Genomic DNA, 25,077 nt, shown 5'->3' with positions numbered 1-25,077 from the left:
AAGGGCGAGGCTTGCTGAGGTGAACATTATCTTGCAGAATGCCTAAATTCACTACGTCTGGGCAAGATCGCAGGGAAAGATTTGAAATTAAACCGGGTAATAGATGCCTGAACTACCAGGCTCCCAGGAGTAGCGGGATGCCTCAGGAAAGCAGGGTGACCCGGAGGGGGTCTGTGGTGTTGAGACACATGTCTGTTCACAGGTAGGCAGGAGCAGGGTTTAGCCCACATATCCATTAGGGTGTCAGTCAAGGCTTCATTGAATAGGTTCGCCCACAGTATGTCTGTTTATTAAGTCTTCAGTGAGGAGGCTGGTTTTCTAACCCCATGTTAGAGGAAGTGTTCAGCCCATTGTCCTCTTAAAGATCCAAATAAAAATTGTCCTCATCAGATTGTTGGAGAGATTCATACCCATCATCGCCAAAAGCTGGTTGACTCTGGTCAGAATCTGGAGCGAGGTGCATTGGAACTGTTCAGGGGTGCAATTCGGCCAAAGTCAAGATGGAGTACCCTTTAGACCCCAGGGGATGGACATTAAGCAGGGACCCCAGTGCTTCCACTGCACAGAATGGGGACATATAGCATGTAACTGTCCCCAGAAAGTACCTCCAAAAGAACCCATGGAAGCTGGGTATTCGAGGAGACATGTTCTCTGAGCAGGGAGCAGTCCCAGCAGATACAGGAAACTCCTAGAAGTAAATGGGTTGCTAACAACAGTGTTGGTGGATTCTGAATGTCAACACTCATTTATAAGTAAGAAAAAGATGAAGCCCGAGCAATGGGTACATGGAGAAACCATAGGCATCACATTTGTTTATGGGGACAGCAAACCCTACCCTGTATATAGAGCCACCATTAATTACAGAGGTCAGCCTGAAGGCTTCAAAGTAGGGGCAATATCTCATATGGTATACAAAAGTATAATAGGGATCGACTTTCCTGACTTTACATTACTGTTAACCTCCACTGAAGGACAAAAGAGTGAGTCAGAGTGGTGGAGAGAGGCCCCTTTCCCGGACGAGGAGACAGAAGAGGGTAAGAGTCATAAGAACTTGATACACCAAGAGAAACACCTACATAATAGACTATATATGTTGGTAAGGGGTACAGCACCTAGTTTTAGAGCTGCTCAGAGGGAAGATCCTAACCACACACAGGTTTGGGGATAGGCCCTTTCGGATCCCAATGGTCAGGTAGACCCATATTTTAATATCTTGAAGGGGATGTTGTATAGGAATGTAAAGCAAGAACACAATGTTCTCCAGTATTAGGGTGTTATTCATAGATTCACATGCTTGAATATTCCCCGTCGTCGAAGTGGGAGTCCCACGGTAAATAAAATAGCAATAAAAGAATCCCAATAAAGTATGTATATAAAAACATATCACATAAATTGCAACACCAGAAATACGTATAAGTACCAGGTTAGCATAACCACATAGCAATACATGGAGAAAAAGAAGAATCTGTATAACATATCCATATTATTATGTTAGTCCAAACTACAGCCAATCAGGCGCAAGCACCCCTCCAGAACCTTCTCCTCAGAGGCTCAGGCCCTCAGATTTTCTACCGCACGTCGTGTGAAGGGAGTCTCCCTGAGCTCTGCTCAGTTTTCTACTTTCTTCTGGTTTTCCAGTGTTTCTACTATGTCTTCAAGTAAGAAGTCTTTGTTTAGACCTTGTTCTTCTTGTGGGAAGTGGCGGCTCTACTCTGAGGACCCCCACAAGAAGTGTATATACTGCCTCTATCCTGACCATGAGGTAGGCAAATGTAAAATTTGCAGGACTTTTCCCACAAAAACCCTTAAGGATAAGGAGGGTCGTCTCCTTCTTTGATTACAAAGATTGAAAGACAAGAATTCATCCCTTTCTGACGCAGAGAGCTTGGCGTCAGGTACTTCTAAAGCCGCTTCTAAGTGAAGCAGTGTGCAGGATCTGCCATCTCCCTTCTTGAAGAAGAAGAAACTTTCACTCATGAAGGCTCCTGCGGTGTCTCTACCTCCTCCTGCTACGCCTACGCCCCCGAGATCTGACTCTCAGTCGTCTTCGGCTTCTTCAAAGCATGTTTCTGTCAAAAAACGTGCAAAATCGTCGACGGGAGTGTCGACGATCGTCCTGATGACGAGATCTGCCATCTCCGCCTTGTCGACGACGACAGTGACGACGACTTCTGCTTCTGGCTCGTCGCCGGTGGCTACGACGACGTCGTCTGTGTCGACGAAGGTATGCCTCAGTTTGTAAACTGTCTCGTTGACGATTCCTATCGCCTCGACGTCGAAGAAGAGTGTATCGTCGTCATCAGGATTCTCGTCGACGATGGTTGTGAAGAGTGCCTCCTCGTCGTCGGTGGCTCCGTCGACAAGTGCTCCGTCGACGGCTGCTTCATCGATGACGGCCTCGTCGACGGCGGCTCAGTCGACAACAGCTCCGTCGACGGCGGCTCCGTCGACGTCTGTACTGTCGGCGTCGACGACTTCGACGACGGCTCCGTCAACGGTAGTATCATCATCCTTCGCATCTTTGCCTCTGGTGCCACTTTCTTCATCTGGGTCTGGCTCTTCCACTGTTGACCCTCTGCATCAACATCACCAGGTACCTTTGGACCAGCTCAATATTCCAAGTGACACACAGCCTCCATCACCTTTATTTGTCACAGGTTCTGAAAAGGATTCTAGTTCTGAGGAGGACGAGGATGAACCATTCCGGGCAGCACGAAGCCCTTCTGAACTGGTCATAAAATGTCAAGAATATGGGGATGATAATGATGGTTCGTATTTACAAGAGGAGGAGCCTTCTACTCAGGTTCCTACAGTGACACTACCACTTTCCCTCATTTCCAATCTTCAATATATGTTGGAAGATTACATCAGACGTTTTCCTCCATCTCGCCATGGCTCTCCTTTTCCAACAGCGCCCGCGCCTGCAGCAGCTCCTGCTGCTGCTCCGCAGCCACAACCAGCAGCGCCATCTGTTCCGGTTACGACTTCTAAACAGGTCCACGCTATGGTGTATGAAAATGATGATGCTCGCCCAGAGCGAGAGGACGGCGAGGTTCAGGATGACGATGATGATGGCAATATGGCAGATTGGGACGATTACCAGATCCAAACACCGCCCCCGCCTCCTGCGACTCCAGGAGATTCCCCTCCTGTTGACATCGCAAGCTTTCACCAGCTGATGGATAGAGCGGCGCTCAGCTTTAAACTTCCTATGGCCCAAAAGGACGAAGACTGTTTTCTTTACGACTTTAAAAGTCAACCTTTCAAACAGGTCCGGACAGTCCCCATCATTTTTATTTGGAATGAGGGTGTCAAGTTGATGCAAATGCCGAATTCCATCCTGGCACAGTTACCTCGTTTAGAGAAGAAGTATAAGGCGCCCCATGGTTCTCCAGCTTGCCTGGTTCCACAGCCTAAACCAAATTCCGTGGTCACACAAGCCGCCTAGCGCTGTTCCAGAAACCCCTCTGCTCCAATTACTTCTCCTCCTCATCGCAAAGGTCGTCGCATTGATGCCATTGGGCGAACAATTTCTACTATGGCTTCCACTACTGTGAGGGCTGAAAATTCTCTGCCCATACTAGGACGCTACGACCGCCAGATGTGGTCTGACATGTCTGCCTTTGTTGCTCTCATTCCTGAGTCATCCAGAACAGAGGCTCTAAAGATTCTTCAGGAGGGGGAAAGAGCGTCAGAAGAGATCATAGACTGCTCTGTGGATATCGCCTGCACTGGCTTCTGTCAGCTCGCAGGGGCAGCTGTTCTACGGCATCAGGGTTGGCTTAGTTCTACCTCTTTCCGCCAGGAGGTTCAGGCAAAATCCTGGACATGCCTAATGACGGCAAATCCCTCTTCGGTCAGGATGTCGATGAAGCATTGCAAACTATAAGAAAGGATACCGAAATGGCTCGTTCCTTAGGTACTTTGCAATTCCGCAAATAGCCTTTTCGTGGTGCGCGCGGACGCGGCACCACCTCTTCTTTTCGCGGCGGATCCAATCAGTACCGCTCCTACGTTCAAGGAAATCAGCGATACTCCTCACAGTTGCAACAGTCCTCTCGCCAGCAGTCTTCTAGATCGTACCGAGGAAAGTCTTCCTATAGAGGCTCCGCTTCCAAAAGGCAATGACTTGCCTTCCCCGCTCAGAGTTGGAGGTCGTATCTCGCTGTTCTTTTCTCAATGGTCCTCAATCACCTCGGACCGTTTGGTGCAAGACATTGTATAAAGGGCCATGCCTTGGAGTTTGTCAAGATTCATCCTCACACTCCTCCGACTGGTCCGCCTCCAGGGCACCTCAAAAAACTTTTCCAACAGATTCGCATCATGATTAAAAAAGGTGCCATCGAAGTGGTTCCCAAGTCTCAGAAAGGGATGGGATTTTATTCCCGGTTTTTCCTCATCCTCGAAAAGACAGGCGACTGGCGTCCAATCCTCGATTTACGGGCACTTAACAAATATCTAAAGTGCCAATCCTTCCGCATGCTCACGCTCGTGGAGATCCTACGTCTTCTCTCCAAGGACGACTTCATGACTACCATCGACCTCCAGGACGCTTATTTCCATGTGCCAATTCTTCCACGGCACAGAAAGTACTTGCGCTTCCGGGTAGGGCGGAGAGACTTTCAGTTCAGAGTGCTGCCTTTCGGCCTGCGTTCCGCCCCTCGCGTCTTCACAAAGGTCTTGGCTCCAGTGGTGGCTTATCTGCGCCTACAAGGAGTTCAAATTTTCCCATATCTAGACAATTATCTAATCAAGTCGCAATCTCGCAGTCAGCTGTCCCGGGACACTCGACTCTGTCAGACCTTATTTCGCTCCCTTGGTCTTTCCATCAACACCGAGAAGTCTCAGGTCGACCCAGCTCCTTGCAGAACTTTTCTAGGCACCAATCTGGATACGTCACTAGCCAAGGCATTCGTGTCTCACGAGCGTCAGCTGAGGATTCTACACTTGGTGGCTCTTATCTGTTCAAAAGAGTCCGTTTCAGTTCATCTATTGAAGTCATTTCTGGGGATGCCGTCCTCCTGCATCTCTCTGATCCCGAATTGCAGGCTCAAGAGTCGCCCCATTCAGGAAGAATTGGACAGACAGTGGCGTCAGGTCACCGGCTCTTTCAACGATCTGGTCCTAGTGACCGCCCGGATGAGGTTGGCTCTCCAGTGGTGGGCGCAACCGACCAATGTTGCTGCGGGACTTCTTTCCTCACCACCGCTCCGGAACTCATTCTGACGACGGACGCCTCCTTGGAAGGATGGGGGGCACACCTTCAAGGGCTGTCCATAAAGGGCAAGTAGACTCTGTCTCAACGCTCCTGGCACATCAACAGGCTGGAGTTAATGGCCATCTTCCTGGCGCTCAAATTGTTCCGTCTTCTAACCCAGGGAGAATCGGTGCTCATCCAAACCGACAATACCACCAGTATGCACTATGTAAACAAGCAGGGTGGCACCAAATCTCCTCTCCTGTCTCGTCTGGCACAGAGTATTTGGGATTGGGCACTTCGGCACCACATTACCTTGACAGCAGTTCACCTACCAGGCATCTCCAACATCCTGGCGGATTCCCTCAGCAGGTCCGCACCCTCGACTCATGAGTGGGAGCTGCATCAGCCGACTCTGGACTTCATCTTTCGGTGTTGGGGTCATCCGCACATGGATCTCTTTGCGAGCCCTGTGAACCAGAAATGCCCGTCCTTTGCAAGCTGGCTTCCCCATCCAGAATCGTCAGGGAATGCCCTTTTGATGTACTGGTGCGATCTATTCGCCTACGCTTTTCCGCCGAATCCACTAGTTCCTCGAGTGTTCTGGAAGATGAGGAGACAGCCATGCCACATTCTCCTGATCGCTCCCAGATGGCCTCGCCAAGCGTGCTTTTTGGAACTGCTGCTTCTCTCACGGTGCAAACCCATTCTCCTTCATCCTGGAGCGGATCTCCTCACGATGGACGGAGGGTCAGATCTGTCATCCGGACCCCTCCTCTCTCAAATTATCGGCCTGGAACCTGAGCACCTTGAATTTGCCCATTTGAACATTTCGCCAGCATGCAGGGACATTCTTGCCATTGCCAGGGCTCCGTCCACAATAAAAACCTACAAGCTAAAGTGGAAAAGATTCTGTCACTGGTGCGCAGCTGCCAACATCCATCCCGTTCATTCCACTCCCGCTCAGTTACTGCCGTTCTTCTACAACTGGCACAATCAGGACTTTCCCACTCCACTTTGAAGGTTTTCTTGGCGGCAATCTCTCGCTTCCGGCAGGATGGCTCCTCCTCTCTCTGCTCTTCCAGAATCATTCGTCAATTTTTCAAGGGACTGTTCAGGAAGTTCCCGCCCATTCGGCGTCCTCTTCCTACCTGGCATCTCAATATTGTTTTGGCGCAATTGATGAAGGCGCCATTCAAGCCTATCTACAAAGCGGATTTAAGTTTTTGACTTGGAAGGTGGCTCTTCTCCTTGCTTTAACCTCTTCACGTTGCGTGAGCGATATTCACGCCTTTATCATTGAACCTCCTTTCCTCCAATTCAAATCGGACTGTGTTGTGCTTCACACCAACCCGGCATTCATGCCTAAGGTGCCCACTGACTTTCACCTCATTTAACCTGTTTTCTTAAAGACTTTCTTTCCCAATCCTCAATCTCCAGCGGAGCAACGTTTACATTCATTGGACGTTAAACGATGCCTGAAATTGTACATAGACAGGACGGCACCCTTTCGCAAATCTGATCAGCTGTTCGTTGCTTACGGACGCAGGCGCAAGGGGCGTTCTGTTACCAAGCCAACTATTGCTCGTTGGAATTCTTCAGCAATTTCTTTCTGTCATCAAAAAGCAGGCACGCCTCTTCAATCATTAGTGAAAGCTCTTTCCACCAGGGCGATGTCATCCTCTACTGCCCTGTTTGCTGGTGTGCCGATTCACCAAATATGCTGAGGTCCAGCAGGCACACTTTCACGAGACATTACTACCTTGAAACGATCAACGAAGCCGATATGGCAGTGGGTCAAGCGGTGCTTCGCAATCTTTTTAACTAAGGTGAGCCTCTGCTTTCTTCCCTCCACCTATATGGTTTATGTGATGATATTGTTATTATTATTATTTTTATCATCGCTATCTGGCTATGTTATGCTATCTTTTGCATTCTCATACCTATGCATTGCTGATTTTGCTCTTACAGCCAGATGTTACTGCTCACTATTATATTCAAGCATGTGAATCTATGAAAGACACCCTAATACTGGAGAAGAACAATTGTTACTTACCTGTAAACAGGTGGTTCTCCAGTATTGGTGTCTTTCATAGATTCACATGCGACCCACCCGCCTCCCCTCAGAGGCTCGCTTCTCCTCCTAGACTCTTCTGTCACTCCTGTGCTACAAAAATCTGAGGGCCTGAGCCTCTGAGGAGAAGGTTCTAGAGGGGTGCTTGCGCCTGATTGGCTGTAGTTTGGACTAACATAATGACATGGATATGTTATACAGGTTCTTCTTTTTCTCCATGTATTCCTATGTGGTTATGCTAACCTGGCACTTATAAGTATTTCTGGTGTTGCAATTTATGTGATATGTTTTTATATACATACTTTATTGGGATTCTTTTATTGCTATTTTATTTACCGTGGGACTCCCACTTCGACGACGGGGAACATTCAAGCATGTGAATCTATGAAAGACACCAATACTGGAGAACCACCTGTTTACAGGTAAGTAACAATTGTTCTTATTAGTGAATTGGTGGGGCCTCTTCCCTTCCGACAGCAGGTCTTACATCTGGCTCATAGCTAAGCCGGAGGTGGTCATTATGGCTGTGACAAGACAGAGGAGTATTTACTGAGGCAATTCTATTGACCAGGGGTGCTTATGGACATCAGAAGGTTCTCTGCGGCATGCGAGAGATGTCAGGTTACCAACCAGACCCACATAATGAAAGCCCCTTTAAGACCACTGCCTGTTATTGATATCCCTTTCTCCCGGGTTTGCATGGACCTGGTTGGTCCACTGGTAGCATCAGTAGGTGGTTACCAATACATCCTTGTCGACTATGCGACACAATACCCCATGGCCATTGCATTGTCTAGTATGACCACGGTTGCCCATGCGATGATTGAATTCTTTACAAGAGTTGGTCTCCCCAAGGAGTTGCTTACCAACCAAGGGACTCCTTTTATATCCAAGTTGATGAGACAGGTTTGTATCATCCTAGGTTTAACCCAGATTCGGACCTCAATCACCGTCCACAGACCGACGGCCTTGCAGAACAGTAGATCCGAACAATTAAAACCATTCTGAAAAAATTGGTACCAGAGATGGGAGAGATTGGGACAGTAAGCTTCCCCTAGTGTTATATACCATTCATGCACAGGCCCAATCATCAACTGGGTACATTCCCTTTGAACTGGTATTTGGGAGAGAGCCTCATACCCTGCTTAATATGGCACCTGAGCATTGAGAGGAGGAAGAGGGGTTAGGACTTCTAAAATACAGTGAAAACCTCAAAGAAAAAGTCCATAGTCTTCGGGAGGAGGTTCGGAATAATCTAGAGAGAGCCAAGGACAAACAGAAGACAACTTATGACAAATACCAGTAAAGTGAGAGAACTGCAGTTTGGAGGCAAGTGCTGGTGTTATTTCCTTCTTCTGACAAACACTTGGCACGCTGGCAAGGGTCCTATAAAATAGTATCCTAAATCACTCCTGTGACTTATGAACTGGCAATACCATATAGGCACAAGGGTGGACAGATTTATCATATCAGTCTTCTCAAGAAATGGGTAACGGATAATAAGCCAAGGGGAGAGTGCTACTCTGCCATGTTTGTGACTTACTTACAACCTCTAGAAATTGTGTTCATTCCCGAGAACAGAAACTAGGTGGAAAACCAAATTACTTAATGGATCCCTGAACAGCAACAAAGCGTTGATTGCCTGAAGGCTTCTTTTGTGCACTGACTTTGTCTTAATCTGTGTCTGTTTGTTTTCCAGACGGACAGCTCGGACAGGGGAATCCATGCTGTTCTATCTCAACCTGATACAGACAAATGTTTGAGGCCTGTAGCTTTCATTAGCGGGAAACTGCTTCACCGGGAACTCCACTACCCAACTACTGAAAAGGAATGTTTGGCCATTAAATGGGCCATAGAAGCGCTTTAATATTAGCTGTTGGGTCAATCATTCTTGCTACTCACTGACCATGCCCCTCTAGTTTGGCTTTCTAGGAATAAGGACACAAATGCCTGGGTCCTTAGGTGGTTCATAGCTCTTCAACCGTTTTCATTTCAAACATGCCACCTCCCTGGGAGACTGCAGGGCACCGCAGATTTCCTGTCACAGGCTGCAGATTCCTCATGGTCCAATTGGCCTCGATGGGAGGTACTGTGAAGGGACTCCAGTGCGCCGAGTATACTGCATAACCTCCAGGACCCCGGAGGCACTGGGAGTCGGCAGGTCTGCGTATTAGTGGCTGACAAGTCTGTGGCTAATCCAGTAAAATTAGGCGGAGAAAGAACTAATAGCGGCAGAGGCCTGAGAGACGAAAACGCATGAGGATTATGAGGAGAAGGAGTGTGGTATCCCAAGGAAGTGGTAGCTGGAGAATGGGGGCAGGAAGGCCCGAAGTACACCAGCAGGAACAGAGCTCACCTCCTGAGGACATGTGGAACCCAAGAGGACATTAGAGAGAGTATGGCGGTCAGAATGTGATCACCATACCGAGGTGATGCCTGCAGTGGTTCGTGAGGAAATAGAAGTCTTCCTGGAGGGAGGCACTGAGGACGTGGCAGCTGCAGCTCTGGATCAGAGCTGTGGTCACAGGCAAGTGAACAGAAGGGGTTCGGGGAACGCATTATGGTGGGAGGTACTACAGGAATCTCTCTTTGGGCTCTAATAGTGAATACTCACATTCTGAACTTGGGATCTGTGATATTCTAGACAATGTTACAAGGGAATTTGACACATCGCACTCACGGTTAGAGTGTATGAAAACGTCCCTCCCCGTATCTTAAATCATGAATCAGTCCCCTTGTGGTGTGGTGTGGTGTTGGGACCAACATTGACAAATAAGAAACCGATTACTAATCCCTATATCCTTTTCTCCATGAGGGTACAACCTGCCTGTATGCATGGAACAGAATGCAGGAAATCCGGCTGGTAGAGCTATAAGAAAACCCTGATGTGTGGTGATTCAAACTTATTGGAGAGCTAAAAAAACACTTTATACATAAAATTCAGTATACTTGTGCATCTTCCGTAGTCGAGTTCCGTCCATTCTCCTATGACAAATGCGTTAATGTTTTGTGCTAGTTAAGACTGAATACAGATTGGGTATGCATTATGAAACTATGAACATACTCTGTGTATTCTTTGTATGTACTCGACATTCATAAAAACAAATAAATACATTTTTGTAAAGTTGGGCCAAAGCACTGATGGCTTTGCCTGTGCATTCAATGGCTTTAATTAAGTTATAGATAAAGTGCCTGGGCACACAGCATTTAAGCACTGGCATCTGCGACTATAACTAGGTTAATTTACCTTATCTCATGAATATAATAACATTGTGTAATATATAATATTAATTTCTCAGCTCCTTCAAGCCACAATATTTCCATTCACCCATTATAGTCCTTACTTGACAAAATGTTATGTTAAATTGGTTTAATAAAGTGCTCCTGACCAGTTGAGCAGTTTTATTATAAAGTCACCAAGAATACTGCTTTAAGGGAACCCAAAAAATATAACTTGAAGCCTGCTGGTGTTTTATTATAAATCTTAGGTTACTGCCATTTTCACATGCTCCATTAGTTAAGCACATTTCAACAGTTTGTTGTTAGGTTTCCACACAAATACAGGAGAATGCAAAGGACCACGAGCTTCCCAACTCTAGCAAAAAGTTAGTGTTGATACATAAAACTGTCACTTCAATGAGTTCAGCATAACACCTATCAAGAGACAAGTGAGAACTGAGTTGAAATCTCTACCTATAATGAGATTCAGACTGAAAATGCTCATTAGGGGCATCAGTAATAAATATGCCATTCAACCAAGCGTATCTACCATCAGGATCAGTCAAGACACTGAACTTGACAAAATGATTGACAACACCATTCCTCTTAGTTTTATAGGAGCAAAAGCAGCCTACACTAAACATTTAGACAAACATCTTTCTTTTTTGGAAGATCAGTTTCCTGCATGCACAAAAAACCTACATCATGACCTAGGAAGCTCTTGAAAATGATTTTTCTGTTACTTGGCTGATTCGGACCCTGGACTTCAGGGTCCAAAGTTAATCAACACCTTCTAACACAGACAAGTTCTTTGTACGCACTAATGAAATTACTTTGTGATGTATACCTAGAGGAATAGTTCCTCAAAAGAAGCTGATTAAGAGAGAGTATAAGCTATTGAACAAATAATCTATCACCGAACAGCAAAACTCTTTTGATTTCAGTGAACAATTCAGTTGAAGACTGTTCATTTTTAGTCTGCTCCACTAATTAGTATTATCTCATAGACAGTTAATACAGTTGAAGAATAATAACATCTGGCAAACATTGTTGGAACTCATACTTCTTTACTCCACCTCTTGTCTATTCCTTCCCTAACATGATGATAATTATTAGTCACATGTGAAATGCTCTTATACATTTCTTATACATTCTCTGGTCTAGGCTGCAGTATATAAACAAACAGGTTACTTACCTTCAATAATGGTATTTCTGATAGAAACTCAAGCTAATAGCAGATTCCACACCCTAGGAATACCCACAGGCACAAGACTGGATACAGAGATTTTCAATAGCAATTCCCTTGCACGCTGAAGATTTTGCAATAGCAATTCACTTGCGCACTGGTAGGTGGCATCGAGCGGCTCCGTGTCGGATCCATCTCGCCCCAGAAGTGACATAAGGGCCACTATATCTGTACCACCTATGTGCACAGACATCCTAGCTACTTCCAAACAATCCTTAACTTTGGCCTGGACCGGATATAGAATGGAGCGCCTAATCCAGTCTACAGACTCCTCCTGTCTAACTCCAGGTTCCTGGATGTTAAACAGTGCTACAGCTTGGCGCCTGGTTTTGACATTATTCAGCCCTTAGCAGCCAAGAAACTATTTCTCCAATTTAGGCACGGGACACTTCCGCTCTATGTGTTTACAAACAGGTGGGAGGAGGAAACAAAGTTGTTATGCCCCGGCTGCAAAATCATAGAAGAAACTGAGATCCATGTGGTCTTTTTCTGTCCTGCATATAGGATGGCTAGGGCCAAATGGATCCTCCAACTTAGTAGAAATCTGGGTATAAGAAGCCATAACGTGGCCTATAGGATTTTTAAATATGATACCTGCCCAGTTTTTATTGTCACAATCGACAAGTTCTAATTAGCAATGTGGTGTAAACGTAGGCACCTTGTGGCTGAGTGGAGAAGTGTGACGCTCCTTAACTTTGACAAGTTCAATCATTCGGATTTAGAAACGTCCTTTCGATTCTTCTCAGGTCTCTTAGTGTAATTTATTTCTTTATTTTTTTAACATAGGGTATCTTAAAAGAAACTGTTGATTAAAATGTTGCTAATGATGCCCGAAAGTGTAATCCTAATGTATGTTTCTATGCCCCATTTTTGCCCGGGTGTTCGTTGCTGTTCCATTGTTATGGAGTGGGGAAAGTACTTGATAATTGAAATTTTAAAATGTTCTAGTGTTCTTCCCATGCTCTTTTTAATTCTTTCTAACTTTGTAAATTCCTTATCGGTTACTTTTGTGATGAAGTTGGTATATTAATATTACATTGTATTATGTACTTTTATGGTTGTAACCTGCTGAAATAAAGTGTTACTGACTGACTTACCTTTTCTTTTTAATCTCTCTCTGTGCCATCAGCCAAGGGCACGGAGACATCAGAAATCAGAATTTGCTGGTGTGCAGTTCTCTAGTTTGTGATCTTTTATTAGTGGACTGTATGAGTCCATTCCACTGAACGGAGAGGTGGATGGGTTGCTGACAACCCAAAGGTTAGATCAAGTTTCTACCAGAAAAGGCATTACTGATGGTAATTAACTTGCTGTTATGAATAGATATCAAAGTAGTACATCCCACTTGTGATGGATCTGTGGAATGATTCAGACAAGGAAATTCTGCAGGACACATTGGATGAAATGCCTATCCCGCTAGACCTGACTGTCCAGGCAATAGTGCTTCATGAACCAAGACTGGGATACTGCAAGTCAGCACAGTTGTAACAGCCTTTGCTCTAGTGAAATCAGTATGCAAGCTTTCTGGGGCTGTTTCTTGGCAAGCCCATAGCAGATGTTGATGCATAACACAATCCATCCGAATATAGTTCTTTTTAGTACTCCAAAGAAGCTCACAAAAAACTGATCGCCTAATCCATGGTGTATAGTCTGATCAATGTACAAAATGAAGGCCCTCTTAGAATCAAGGCTGTGGAAAAACACAACAATGCCAACAGGTTGGCCATCGGAATGTAAAACAGAAATAATACGAGACTCTGTTAAATGACATTGATGAGGGAGGTTACACTTCCGTGGCTGGTTGTTATTCAAACCACAAATGTAACTTTTTCAAATTTTTGGGGACACAAGTATTATACTGTGAACTTCTAAATGGGGAATCTGTCAAAACTCAGGGTAAAGTAAATATATTTATGTAAGAGAAAACAACATTCTCATTTTCTGCAAGGCCCCATTTCCAACTTACATTTATCAGATGTATTTAATCTATGCTTCATTTTTTTCCGACAGCCCTCTAACTAATAAATTATTAACTTGCCAAGATTTTTCATTACAGACCCTCCAGGAGCAAGTAGTCTGTTGAGATGTACTTGGTAAGTATGCAAAAAAAGAAGAAAAAAAACAATTTGGATCACTTACCTTTTTTGAAGCACAGTGACAAGTTCCATGAGCCTGTCTCTCTCCACCTCAGCAGCCTGGCAAAGTGCCCGGTATTCTGTAATCTGAATATGCAGTGAACTCATTTCTGATCCATCACCAAACCTAATACAATGGTAGAGATCCATTTTACGGAGACTGAAACCGTACAAGTCGGAGAAGCTTGTTACAAAAATTGTTACAAAGCACAAAATTAATTATTTTGCATTACTGTCTTTAAATTCACTTGAACTGTTCCTCGTGAGAGAGCCTACTAGTAAGCCTGGAGGAGGATGGTGAAATATGATATAGACAGTTGGTCTACATCGTATTTTTGAAAAGGTACACCGGCTAATTCAGTGGTTACAGAGACAGAATATCAAGTACAAAATATTGAGTTGCACAAATATCGAGTCATTAATAACTTGGGTCAGAAATATCGACAGCAAGAATATTGTGATCAAGAATATCGACTTAAAGTAAGTAAAATTGATTTTAAAAATATCGAAGTGTTAAATATCGTTTGCAAAAATATAGTTGTTAAAAATATTGGTTTGTATTATTGTTATGTATTTTAGTATATATTTAATATGTATGTGATGTATGTTTTTTGTATAAGAATTGTTTGTATTATAATATTTGTGTTACATTTATTATTTTATTTTATATAATAATTGTAGGTTTTTGTTATATGTAATTAGTATTATAATATGTGTTCTTTATATATGTTTAATATATATATATTTTTAATTCTGATTATTAATTTTTTTAATATATATATATATACATATATATATATATTTTTCTGAGTGTATGAATGTGAATAGTATTTTTTTTCTCCGCTATCCAACACTTTCCCTACTGTTGCACTCACTGGAGTGAGAATAGTCTTTTTTATCTCTCCGCTATCCTGCACTTTCCCTACTGTTGCACTCACTGGAGTTGGAATAGTAATTTTTACCTCTCTGCTATCCAACACATTCCCTACTGTTGTACTCTCTGGAGTGGGAATAGTTATTTTTACCCCTCCGCTATCCAACACTTTCCCTACTGTTGCTCTCACTGGAGTGGGAATAGTAAATATTAGCCCTTCGCTATCCAACACTTTCCATACTGTTGCGCTCACTGGAGTTGGAATAGTAATTTTTACCTCTCCGATATCCAACACTTAGCCTACTGTTGCACTTGTGGGTATGGGAGTCGATATTTTTGTAGTCTATATTTTTTCCGATATTTTGAACATCGATATTTTTAACATTGATATTCTATCAGTGAACCAATTCAGAGCATGTGTATGAATGGATGGTCCAATGCTGTACATAAAAGATGTCTAACCTTGAAAGAAAAGAAAATGTACTCACTCTTTGCAGTGCTATCATGAGCTTAGAAAAATGATTAATCACTAGGATGAATTAAGAGGCAACCTTTTATAGCATACTCTCTTGTTGTGTTTGTTTGCATACATCCACTAAAAAATAAAGATAGCATGCCAAGCAGAAGTCCTTAGGCATACGGCCGACTGAATGATTGAAGGCAGTTGGCCTTCCATGCCGAGAGAATGCTTTGCACTAGAGGAACCGTTTCAGTTCATTTTTCAGTTAAACTGTGCTACCCACTCTGTTGGGACACAGGGATAAGAGATCATGAAGTAATCTGGTGAGAACACCCTGTATGAAAATCTACTGTTACTAGGTAAGTAAGTTTGTGACCATACCTGTCCTCTGCCATCTTGAGCATCACTGACTGGACTACAGCCACTCCCTTTATTAGGAATGGCCTGACTAAGGACGTCCAACAGCCTATGCTGTTGTTCTCCAATCCCCACTCCTTGTGTTTTCATGTCTCACATATCTCTGCATACTGCCAATACAATGTGGTGCCTGTTTTTGGAGGTTTGTAGACTTGTTTTATGGTCTGGTGTGCTTGTTTTTACTGATAAGTTCCCTGATATTTCCATAAATACTGCCTGCATGAAACTGTCACAATATTCAACAATGTGTATAAAAGCTAGGTGACCAAAAACAAATCTAGATAGAAAGCTTTAAGAAGTCGAAATCTCCAGGTACTCCTTCAAAATCTCTCCAAGCATCATCATCAGAACAGTATTCTGATGTTAAGTGGGTCTTTCACATTCTGACCATCAAGGTGCTGATCAATATAATCATGGTCATCATCTTTGATGTACTCTTCTATTAGACACTTTTAAATGGTCTTTTGTGTTAAATTTATCAGTGGCAGTGTATTTCTGATGAAGGCCTCTGTATGCTAATTTGAAAACATCCCTTGTTAAAAGAAATATATTTTGTGACTAAGGTTAGAGAAGGGGATAGGTGTAGAACTCCTCAATGCCCTGTCCAAGAAATGTGGATGCAACACCTGGTTTGGCAGAGGCAATGCAGGTGCCTACCTAGAAACCTTCCAGGGGGTACACATCTTCTATGCCTCAAGGAGTATTAGCTCCAACAGCTCTGGAGTCAGCAGATAGGTAAAGGCTACACTACCCAAGTACGTTTCAAAAGCACTTAACTAACATGTTCTGATTACTCTGGTCTAAATCTTTCAACTATGTCTGCAGGTAGAAGTGTCATGGTCTGACGGGCTGAGATACAGGCATTTGGTACGTCAAATGACATCTATCCCTCACACTTCATATATTGCTCTAATGAACCCAATTGCTCACAAATGCAAAGTGGGCTTCTGCTGCCTTTCCTGTGATAACTCCAGTCTGCTACAGTCAGAAAATTTGAATAAGACCATCAACTGGCATTCCTAGTTCCTGTTATGGCAGACCAGACAAAATATCTAGCATGGCTTCCTTGGTGCCGATCATTTAGGAAATGTACAAAGATAACTGCTCTCAGACATAAGATGAGAGAGAGTCACATTTCTCTGAGTAATATGGTTTGCCAATAATTTCATTTTTTCGCAACAATTTTTTATCACTATATTTTCTATAGGAATGTTTATTTTAAGCATGAAGTAGGTTTTCAACATTATAATACTGCTATGTTTTCATATTAAGAAGTTAATAATAGGTAGAGGAAAGAAGAGGAATAATAAGAAAAGGAAAGAAAAACAGCAGAAGGAATGGTTGAGACAATAAAAAACAGTACACAACTTCCCCTCAACAAAGAATTAACAAACAATCTAGTTGACTTACTAGCTGTAACTGAAACTTTACATTTTGGTCATCTGGTACCCTAATCTGGTCATGGGGTTTGGATTGCAACACGTAACTGTATTAGTATATAGATAAGAGTAGGAGGAAGGAGACTGAAAATAAACTAATTTTAAGGGTCCCAATAGGTTCCAACATTGCCTGGTGTATAAAGTATCGCACCTTGTTAGCTTCCCACCCTCGCTTAACCCATTGTTGTCAGTTACTTCAGTTAAAGCATTGAAGCTGCAATTGCACATGTACAATTAACTCTCAGTCAAAGGACATCACTTTAGTTTAGTTCCATTACACACAGTGTCTATAACATGTCTCATCACCCCTCTGTAATCCTTATCCCTTATAGTAGTAGTGAGTTTAATAATTATCACAGTCTACCTTTTCTCTCTCTAATTTTTGGTCCAGATAGCCGTATATTCTTTAATTCGGTAATTTATCTTTTCAGATGATGTTCTTCAACACATTTATTCCATCCATACTTTTAGTGTAGGCACAGATGGGTGGTGGCTAGCCATCAACTGCTATGTTTGTTTAATCCCACCACTTCCGACATGTTATGAAGGATGGCCAGATCTGCTGATTGCCGTATTCAATAGTCTAGTGTGCTGCTCAAATGCTACCATATATTCCACCAGTACAGTTGTATTCTGGGACAGTGCCATATAATGTGTATATTATCACATCCCACTTGTTTGCATATCAAGCACTCGGTGTGTGGAAATAGTTTTGCTCTGTGTAGTTTTATTGGCGACCAATGTCAATCATGGAAAATATTTAAAATGTAGAAACTTGAGTCTGGAGTCTCTCAATTGTTTATCATGCCCTTCTATCTACTCCACCCAGACGTCTAAGGAGTAGTGTTTGCCCAGAAAGCTCTACCAATACATCTTTGCATCATTCAATAGGGGAGGAGGCATGTAGTATTAATAGGTCATAAAGGCCTGGCCTCACTCCTTTGTGGTTCCTCAACACAATGATGTAATTTTTGGTACACAATCCAGGTGTCGTCGTCTGCTATGTGCCCAACCTCCTCTTTAAGCAGTGGTTATGCCTTTTGTCAAGGACCGTATTTTCAATGTGTTATTCCCCCACTGTAGAGTCACCTTAATTAAAGGCAGCAGCGATGTGTCCGTAAAGGCAGAGGGCCCCTGCATCCCCTCCTTTCGGCAGACAAGAATAGTGTCTGTCAGACTGAGCAAAGGTCAGCCTGACAGGCACTCTTTATGCTCAGGTCAGGAAGCCAGGTGCTACACATGCGCTACATGCGCAGACACCTGGCTGCCTAAGCTGAACTTTGCCGAGCTGAAGATGTCTCAGCCCTGTGGGTGTGACCTCCTCAGCCCTGAAAAGCGCTGTCCGGTCCTTCACCTCATGAGCATTACTGACAGCCATTGACTTGGGTGCTTCATCACAGAGTGGGGTGGAGTCGGCAGTCTCACTGACTCCATCCTACTCTGGGACGAGTAAGGGACTGCCGCCTCCTCCCATTTGCTGACCCAAACCTCTAAGAAACCCAGAGGTTTACAAACTGAGATCACCGCTGCAACCAGTTAGTTTTTGCTTTTAATATTTGGTGTATGTGTATGTATAAATATATGTGCATCAGTGAGTGTGTGCTAGGTATTTAGACAGAATATCGTGACCAAACATCGCGTCAAGAATATCAAGGAAATAAATATTGTGAGGGTAAGTTTCTATAGGTAAAGAAAGTTTTACAATATACAACTATATATATATATATATATATATATATATATATATATATATATGCAGCAGAATCCAACAAGGAAAATAAAAACGCACTCACTCGTGTTCCTTTTTCAAAGATTTACAGCGGCTTTATTTCGGCCAATTTGGGTTTTGGCCGAAATAAAGCCGCTGTAAATCTTTGGAAAAGGAACACGAGCGAGTGCGTTTTTATTTTCCTTGTTGGATTCTGCTGCATATTTACCGACTGGACCCTGTCAGAAAAAACGCACCGCACTGCCAGGAGTGTGCCGGTGTCCACGAGGGTCAAAACTTGCTGGATATATATATATATATATATATATATATATATATATATATATATATATATTACCTACTGGCGGTCGCCAGTAGGTATATATAGTTAGGATTTTTTCTCTATGGGATTTTTGAAAATTCTATGTCTAATAACTTTGGCGTTTGTGGACGGAATTGGCTGAAATTTTCAGGAAAATGGCACATTTTGTTTCTGAGCAGCCCTTGAAAATTTGGGGGGGGTTCGTCAAGGGGGGGCTGAGAAAAAAGGGGGGTCCCAAAACGTGTTTTTAACATTGAGTTTTCCATAGGGCGGTTGGCCTCACTTTTAGCCCGAACGGCTGAATGGATTTGCACGAAACTTGGCAAAATTGTAGGGACTGGTAGCCCGATGTGCCTTTTGTAGGTCTCAATATATGTGCTACAGTGGATTTTGAGAAATTAACGTTTAAAAAAAGATATATATCTGTAACAGCGGACCGGGCAGCGCTCCAGGACGCGTACTTTTCGCGCAACGGAGCTTTGTGAAGCGAAGCTGATTGGTTCTCCGGCGTCTGTCAACATTCCAAACAGTCCGTAGCGGCCGCCATCTTGTCTCTCGGTAGGATCGAGAGACAAGAGGAGGCCAAAGCAAAGGGGCAAATGACCATAAGGGGGAATAGTAGATCCTCGCTGACCCCCTACGTTTGATGTGGAGGTTTTAAAAGGGCCCCGCGGGGCAAAAAAAAAAATAATAATAATAATCGAACGGCTGAATGGATTTGCACGAAACTTGGCAAAATATTAGGGACTGGTAGCCCGATGTGCCTTTGCTAGGTCTCAATATATGTGCTCCAGTGGATTTTGAGAAATTAACGTTCAAAAAAAGATATATATCTGTAACAGCGCTCCGCTTCGCGTACTTTTCGCGTTACGGAGCTTTGCGAAGCTGATTGGTTCTCCGGCGTCTGTCAACATTCCAAACAGTCCGTAGCGGCCGCCATCTTGTCTCTCGGTAGGATCGAGAGACAAGAGGAGGCCAAAGCGAAGGGGCAAATGACCATAAGGGGGAATAGTAGATCCTCGCTGACCCCCTACGTTTGATGTGGAGGTTTTAAAAGGGCCCCGCGGGGCAAAAAAAAAAAATAATAATAATAATCGAACGGCTGAATGGATTTGCACGAAACTTGGCAAAATATTAGGGACTGGTAGCCCGATGTGCCTTTGCTAGGTCTCAATATATGTGCTCCAGTGGATTTTGAGAAATTAACGTTCAAAAAAAGATATATATCTGTAACAGCGCTCCGCTTCGCGTACTTTTCGCGTTACGGAGCTTTGCGAAGCTGATTGGTTCTCCGGCGTCTGTCAACATTCCAAACAGTCCGTAGCGGCCGCCATCTTGTCTCTCGGTAGGATTGAGAGACAAGAGGAGGCCAAAGCGAAGGGGGAAATGACCATAAGGGGGCATAGTAGATCCTTCCTGACCTCTTAGGTTTGATGTACCATTTTGCCAAGTTTGGTGTAATTCCGTTCAGCCATTCAGGCTGTAGACGTATGTAAATGTCCTATGGAAAATTGCATGGGGAAAACACATTTGAAAGTGTTGAAATTTAGAACCAATTAAAATGTTAGTTTGGTTTTGTATTTGTGTGTGATGAAAGTTAATTGGTTATGTATATATTTCAAATGAGAGGAAACCACAGCCATTTTGTGATACTACTGTCTGAGGTACATTTGTGAGGAATTTTTGGTGGTGAATTTCTGGTGTTTGATTTACACAGTACTAACACTTCTCCTACTTTTAAAAAGGTGAGTTGTTAATTTGTAAGGGGAACTATGTTGTACACTTGAAGATAATTTGAAAAATGTTTTCTGTTATTTATTTGCAGTCCTTCTGTTATACTAAATACTTGATAAAGTTAGTTTTATATTATGTATTACTAAAAACGATAAATGAAAGTGATTATTTTTTTCTGCAATTTACAGCAAGCAATTTCAAAATAAAATGGCTCACAATGAAGAGACCGTGGCAATTTCTTTTGAATTGTCCACTACATTGATTGAAATTGAGAGCACCAATAATGAAATATTGTCACAAGGAGGAGATGACTTGTATGATTCCATTAGATTGATTGAAATGGACAGCACCAATAATGAAATATTGGCACAAGGAGATGACTTGAATGATTCCACTACATTGATTGAAATTGAGAGCACCAATAATGAAATATTGTCACAAGGAGGAGATGACTTGTATGATTCCATTAGATTGATTGAAATGGACAGCACCAATAATGAAATATTGTCACAAGGAGGAGATGACTTGAATGATTCCACTACATTGATTGAAATTGAGAGCACCAATAATGAAATATTGTCACGAGGAGATGACTTGAATGATTCCACTACATTGATTGAAATTGACAGCACCAATAATGAAATATTGTCACAAGGAGGAGATGACTTGAATGATTTTTTTGATCAATCTCTTGATGGCGAATTTATCGAATGTTTGGAGACCATAGAGTTACAAGAATCATCATTGCAGACTTTTCATGAGGACATTGCTGATGAGGACATGTTACTAGTTCTTTCAAATTTAGAAAATTCTGAAGAATAAATTTATATTTAGAAATCAAAAATTGTTTGAGACATTATTCATTTTTATTTTTAATTTATGAGGTTGTAGCGAAGTGATTGTAGTATAAAATGAGACTTATAGTATAGAGTGCAACATTTTTATGTTACATGGTAAGTTTACTCATATTTACTTCCCTTCTGCCACTATATTATCTCCAATGTGTATTTGACATCTCTTCTTCATCTCCGGCCTCCTTTCTCTCACTGTTATGTTATGTTATGTTATGTTATCCCGGGGTTTTATATAGCGTACGGCTACTCAGAAGAGTGTCCCGACGCTTTGAATTGCACACAATCTCATAACACAACAAGAAAATAAAAACAGAGAGACAGAACCCTAATAGGGCCAGGAACTAAGAGGAAAAAAGCCAAGTTTTGAGCCCCTTCCTAAATGTTAACAGGTTAGGGGAACTGCGCAGGGACACAGGCAGTTTATTCCACAGCTGGGGCGCTAATAGTTTAAAAGAACGGCCTCCGATGCGGGCTCTCTTGACACGAGGAACCGTAGCAAGAGACAAGGCTCCTGACCTGAGCGGCCTGGCAGGGTAATAGAATGATAGCCTTTTCTGAAGGTATTTTGCTCCGGAGGAATGCATGGCTTTGTATGCCAGAGTAAGGGTCTTAAAAATTATCCGCTTCCGGACAGGAAGCCAGTGCAGAGCCTCCAGGAGACCCGAGGCTCTAGCACGGCGAGAAAGTCCATAAATGGCACGTGCTGCCGAGTTCTGGACAACCTGTAACCGTTGGAGCAGGTATTCTGGCAGGCCGAGATATAGGACGTTGGAATAGTCAATTCTCGAACCTATAAACGCCTGAACTGTGATCTTCCTGTGTTCCTCCGATAACAGGGGAAGGAACTTGCGTAACATCCGGAGCAGTCCAAAGCAGGTGCCAGTGAGCCCGATTACCTGTGAGCGTAGTGAGAGGCCATTGTCGATCTTGATCCCAAGGTTTTTTGCCACCTGGGACGAACTTGCTGGTGGAAACATGTTCTCAGGCCACCACACTTTCCAGTCCGGATCTGAGCTGCATCCAAAAAAGAGGACCTCGGATTTATCCGAGTTGCACTTGAGGCTGTGATGTTGGAACCACTGAAACACAGCCTCAAGGCAACCCTGGATCCTACCTCCATCAAAGTCCGCCCCCCTCTCACAGGTGAAGAGGAGCTGGGTGTCATCGGCGTAGGAAACGATCTGAGCCCCGAAAGACTCCGCCAGTGCCGCCAGAGGGGTCATGAAGATGTTAAAAAGAGTAGGGCTCAGTACTGAGCCCTGAGGAACTCCGACACCCAATGGCGACATCTCGGCGGAGCAAGCAGAAGCCCAGACCGTTTGGCGACGGCCAGCCAGAAAAGATCGAAACCACTGGAGCACCGTCCCCCGGAGACCAATCTCTGCGAGTCTTCCAAGAAGACGCTCATGGGGGACGGTGTCAAAGGCCGCCGACAGATCTAACATCACCAGCATCACTCTTCCACCCGAATCCAGCACCTCCTTTATCGCCTCCGAGACTTCCAGGAGAGCTGTTTCGGTGCTAAGATTGGCGCGGAAACCTGACTGGGTAGGGTGCAGTAGATCGTGGGACTCCAAATACTCGGTAAGCACCTTATGCACGTGCTTTTCAATGACCTTCGCGAAGGCCGGTAGGAGCGAGATAGGTCTATAATTCGCCAACACCTCCGCATCCAAACCAGGCTTTTTAAGCAGGGGAATAATCATTGCCTGCTTCCAGGCCTGGGGAACCACGCCCTGTACAAGAGAGCAGTTCAACAGGGGGTTCACAAGTGGATTAATGACAGCTGCCATTTTAGCCAGAAATTTAGCGGGGCAGGCATCCCGAGGGGAGCCAGATTTAAGCCCAGCCATCAGGTCAAATGACGCGGCCATCGAGAGAGGCGGGAAGGCTGCCAGGGCCACACCGGCGTTAGGCAGGGTAACAGCGGTATTCTCCACCCGATCGGGCATCTCAGGCTCCAGCACAGGGAAGGAGTCCTGGATCCGTTGGATCTTAGATGTGAAAAAGTCCGCCATCGCCCTGACCCACGGCGCAGGAGGGGGGGCCTGAGTTGGTGCCTCGCGTGAGGTTGTAAACTCCCGCACAACGGCGAAAAGCTCCTTACAGGAATTGGAGGCAGCTTCAATTTTTCTCGCGAAGTAGGCCTTCTTCTCCGAGAGGATGTTCCGGTGATAGGCTTTAACCAAAGACCTGTAGGCGAGTTTCGCCGTTGCGTCGTATTTCACGCGCCATGCTCTTTCTGCTACCTTGCATAGCCGACGAGAGGCCGCCAATGCTGCCGTAAACCAAGGGGCAGATGCCCCTTTTTCAGGTTTGCGGAGGGGTTTAAGAGGCGCCAGGTCATTAAGTCTCTCTGAAAGCCAGACCTGCACTCGCTCCACATCCTCCTCTAAGACCCCCGTTAGCGCACAGGGATGGTCCACACAGGACTGAGCCAGCAATTCCGGAGTGACCCGCTGAAGTGCCCTGAATCCCACGGAAGTCTGCCGGGGGGCAGCGGAAGGCTTCCTAACTTCCGGGAAATAAAATTTCACCAACCTATGATCAGACCAAAGCACCTGAATAGGAGCCAGCATCTCTATGGGAGACGTAGAAAAGGTCAGATCTAGGGTATGTCCCTTCTCATGGGTCGGTCCAGCATGATAGGGAACCAGGCCCAGAGGGGCTGTGACGTCCAGCATCTTAATCGCGTCAGCATCCGTTACCACGTCCATATGGACATTAAAGTCCCCGGCAACAATACAATGCTCTGCCGTGAGTAGCAAGGAGGAGGTCACCAACTGAAACTCTTCAAAGAACGAGCCCGTGGGCCCTGGCGGCCGATAAACTAGAAGACCCTTCAACGATTGGTGTGGAGAGAGGATAATGGCAAAGGCAAGGGATTCGCAATCCTTAATCGCGTCCGAGGGGACGATGGTACAGGTGGCCACTTTGTTCACTATTAGTGCAACTCCACCTCCACGCCCCTTTGGCCTATCCTGCCTGAAAATATTATACTCAGGCGGAATAGCAGTGGCGATATCTGGATTGGACGCCTCGCCGAGCCACGTCTCGGTGAGCATCAAAAATAAAGGTTTTTCTGACTCTAACAGATCGAATATGTCCAGAGCATGCCGACCAAGAGATCTAGTATTAAGCAGCAGGCCCAGATGTTTTACGCCGACCGCTGCCTTCTGCGGCGCACCGACCAGATGTTTCTGCGGGCGCCAGCCACACTCGGGGCAGCACTGCTTGCTCTTGTGGCGGGCAGGAAACACCGTGCGGCAGGAGCCATTTATATGCTGCCAGGAACGGAGTTCAGATCCTGAGTAGTGGAGCATATTGCTCACATACAGAAGTAAGAATACCGAAGAGATGGCCCAGTCCTGCCCGGCGCCTCGTACGCCTCCGGGACG

At 44.4% G+C, this 25,077-nt stretch overlaps 1 protein-coding gene across 2 annotated transcripts in view; it reads right to left on the bottom strand.

The window, feature by feature from the left end:
- Window positions 1-25,077, bottom strand: part of CCDC13 (coiled-coil domain containing 13) — a 431,895-nt gene that overhangs the window by 66,812 nt on the left and 340,006 nt on the right. For both annotated transcript variants that reach the window (XM_078665306.1, XM_078665307.1), the window contains exon 13: window positions 13,876-13,998. In XM_078665306.1, the coding sequence (XP_078521432.1) occupies window positions 13,876-13,998 (123 nt within the window). The remainder of the gene's footprint in view (window positions 1-13,875; window positions 13,999-25,077) is intronic.

The sequence above is a fragment of the Lissotriton helveticus genome, chromosome 10 (assembly GCF_964261635.1).
Source record: "Lissotriton helveticus chromosome 10, aLisHel1.1, whole genome shotgun sequence".
NCBI lineage: Eukaryota > Metazoa > Chordata > Amphibia > Caudata > Salamandridae > Lissotriton > Lissotriton helveticus.
The sequence above is the reverse complement of the archived record's forward strand: the minus strand, read 5'-3'. Positions and strand labels throughout refer to the sequence as shown.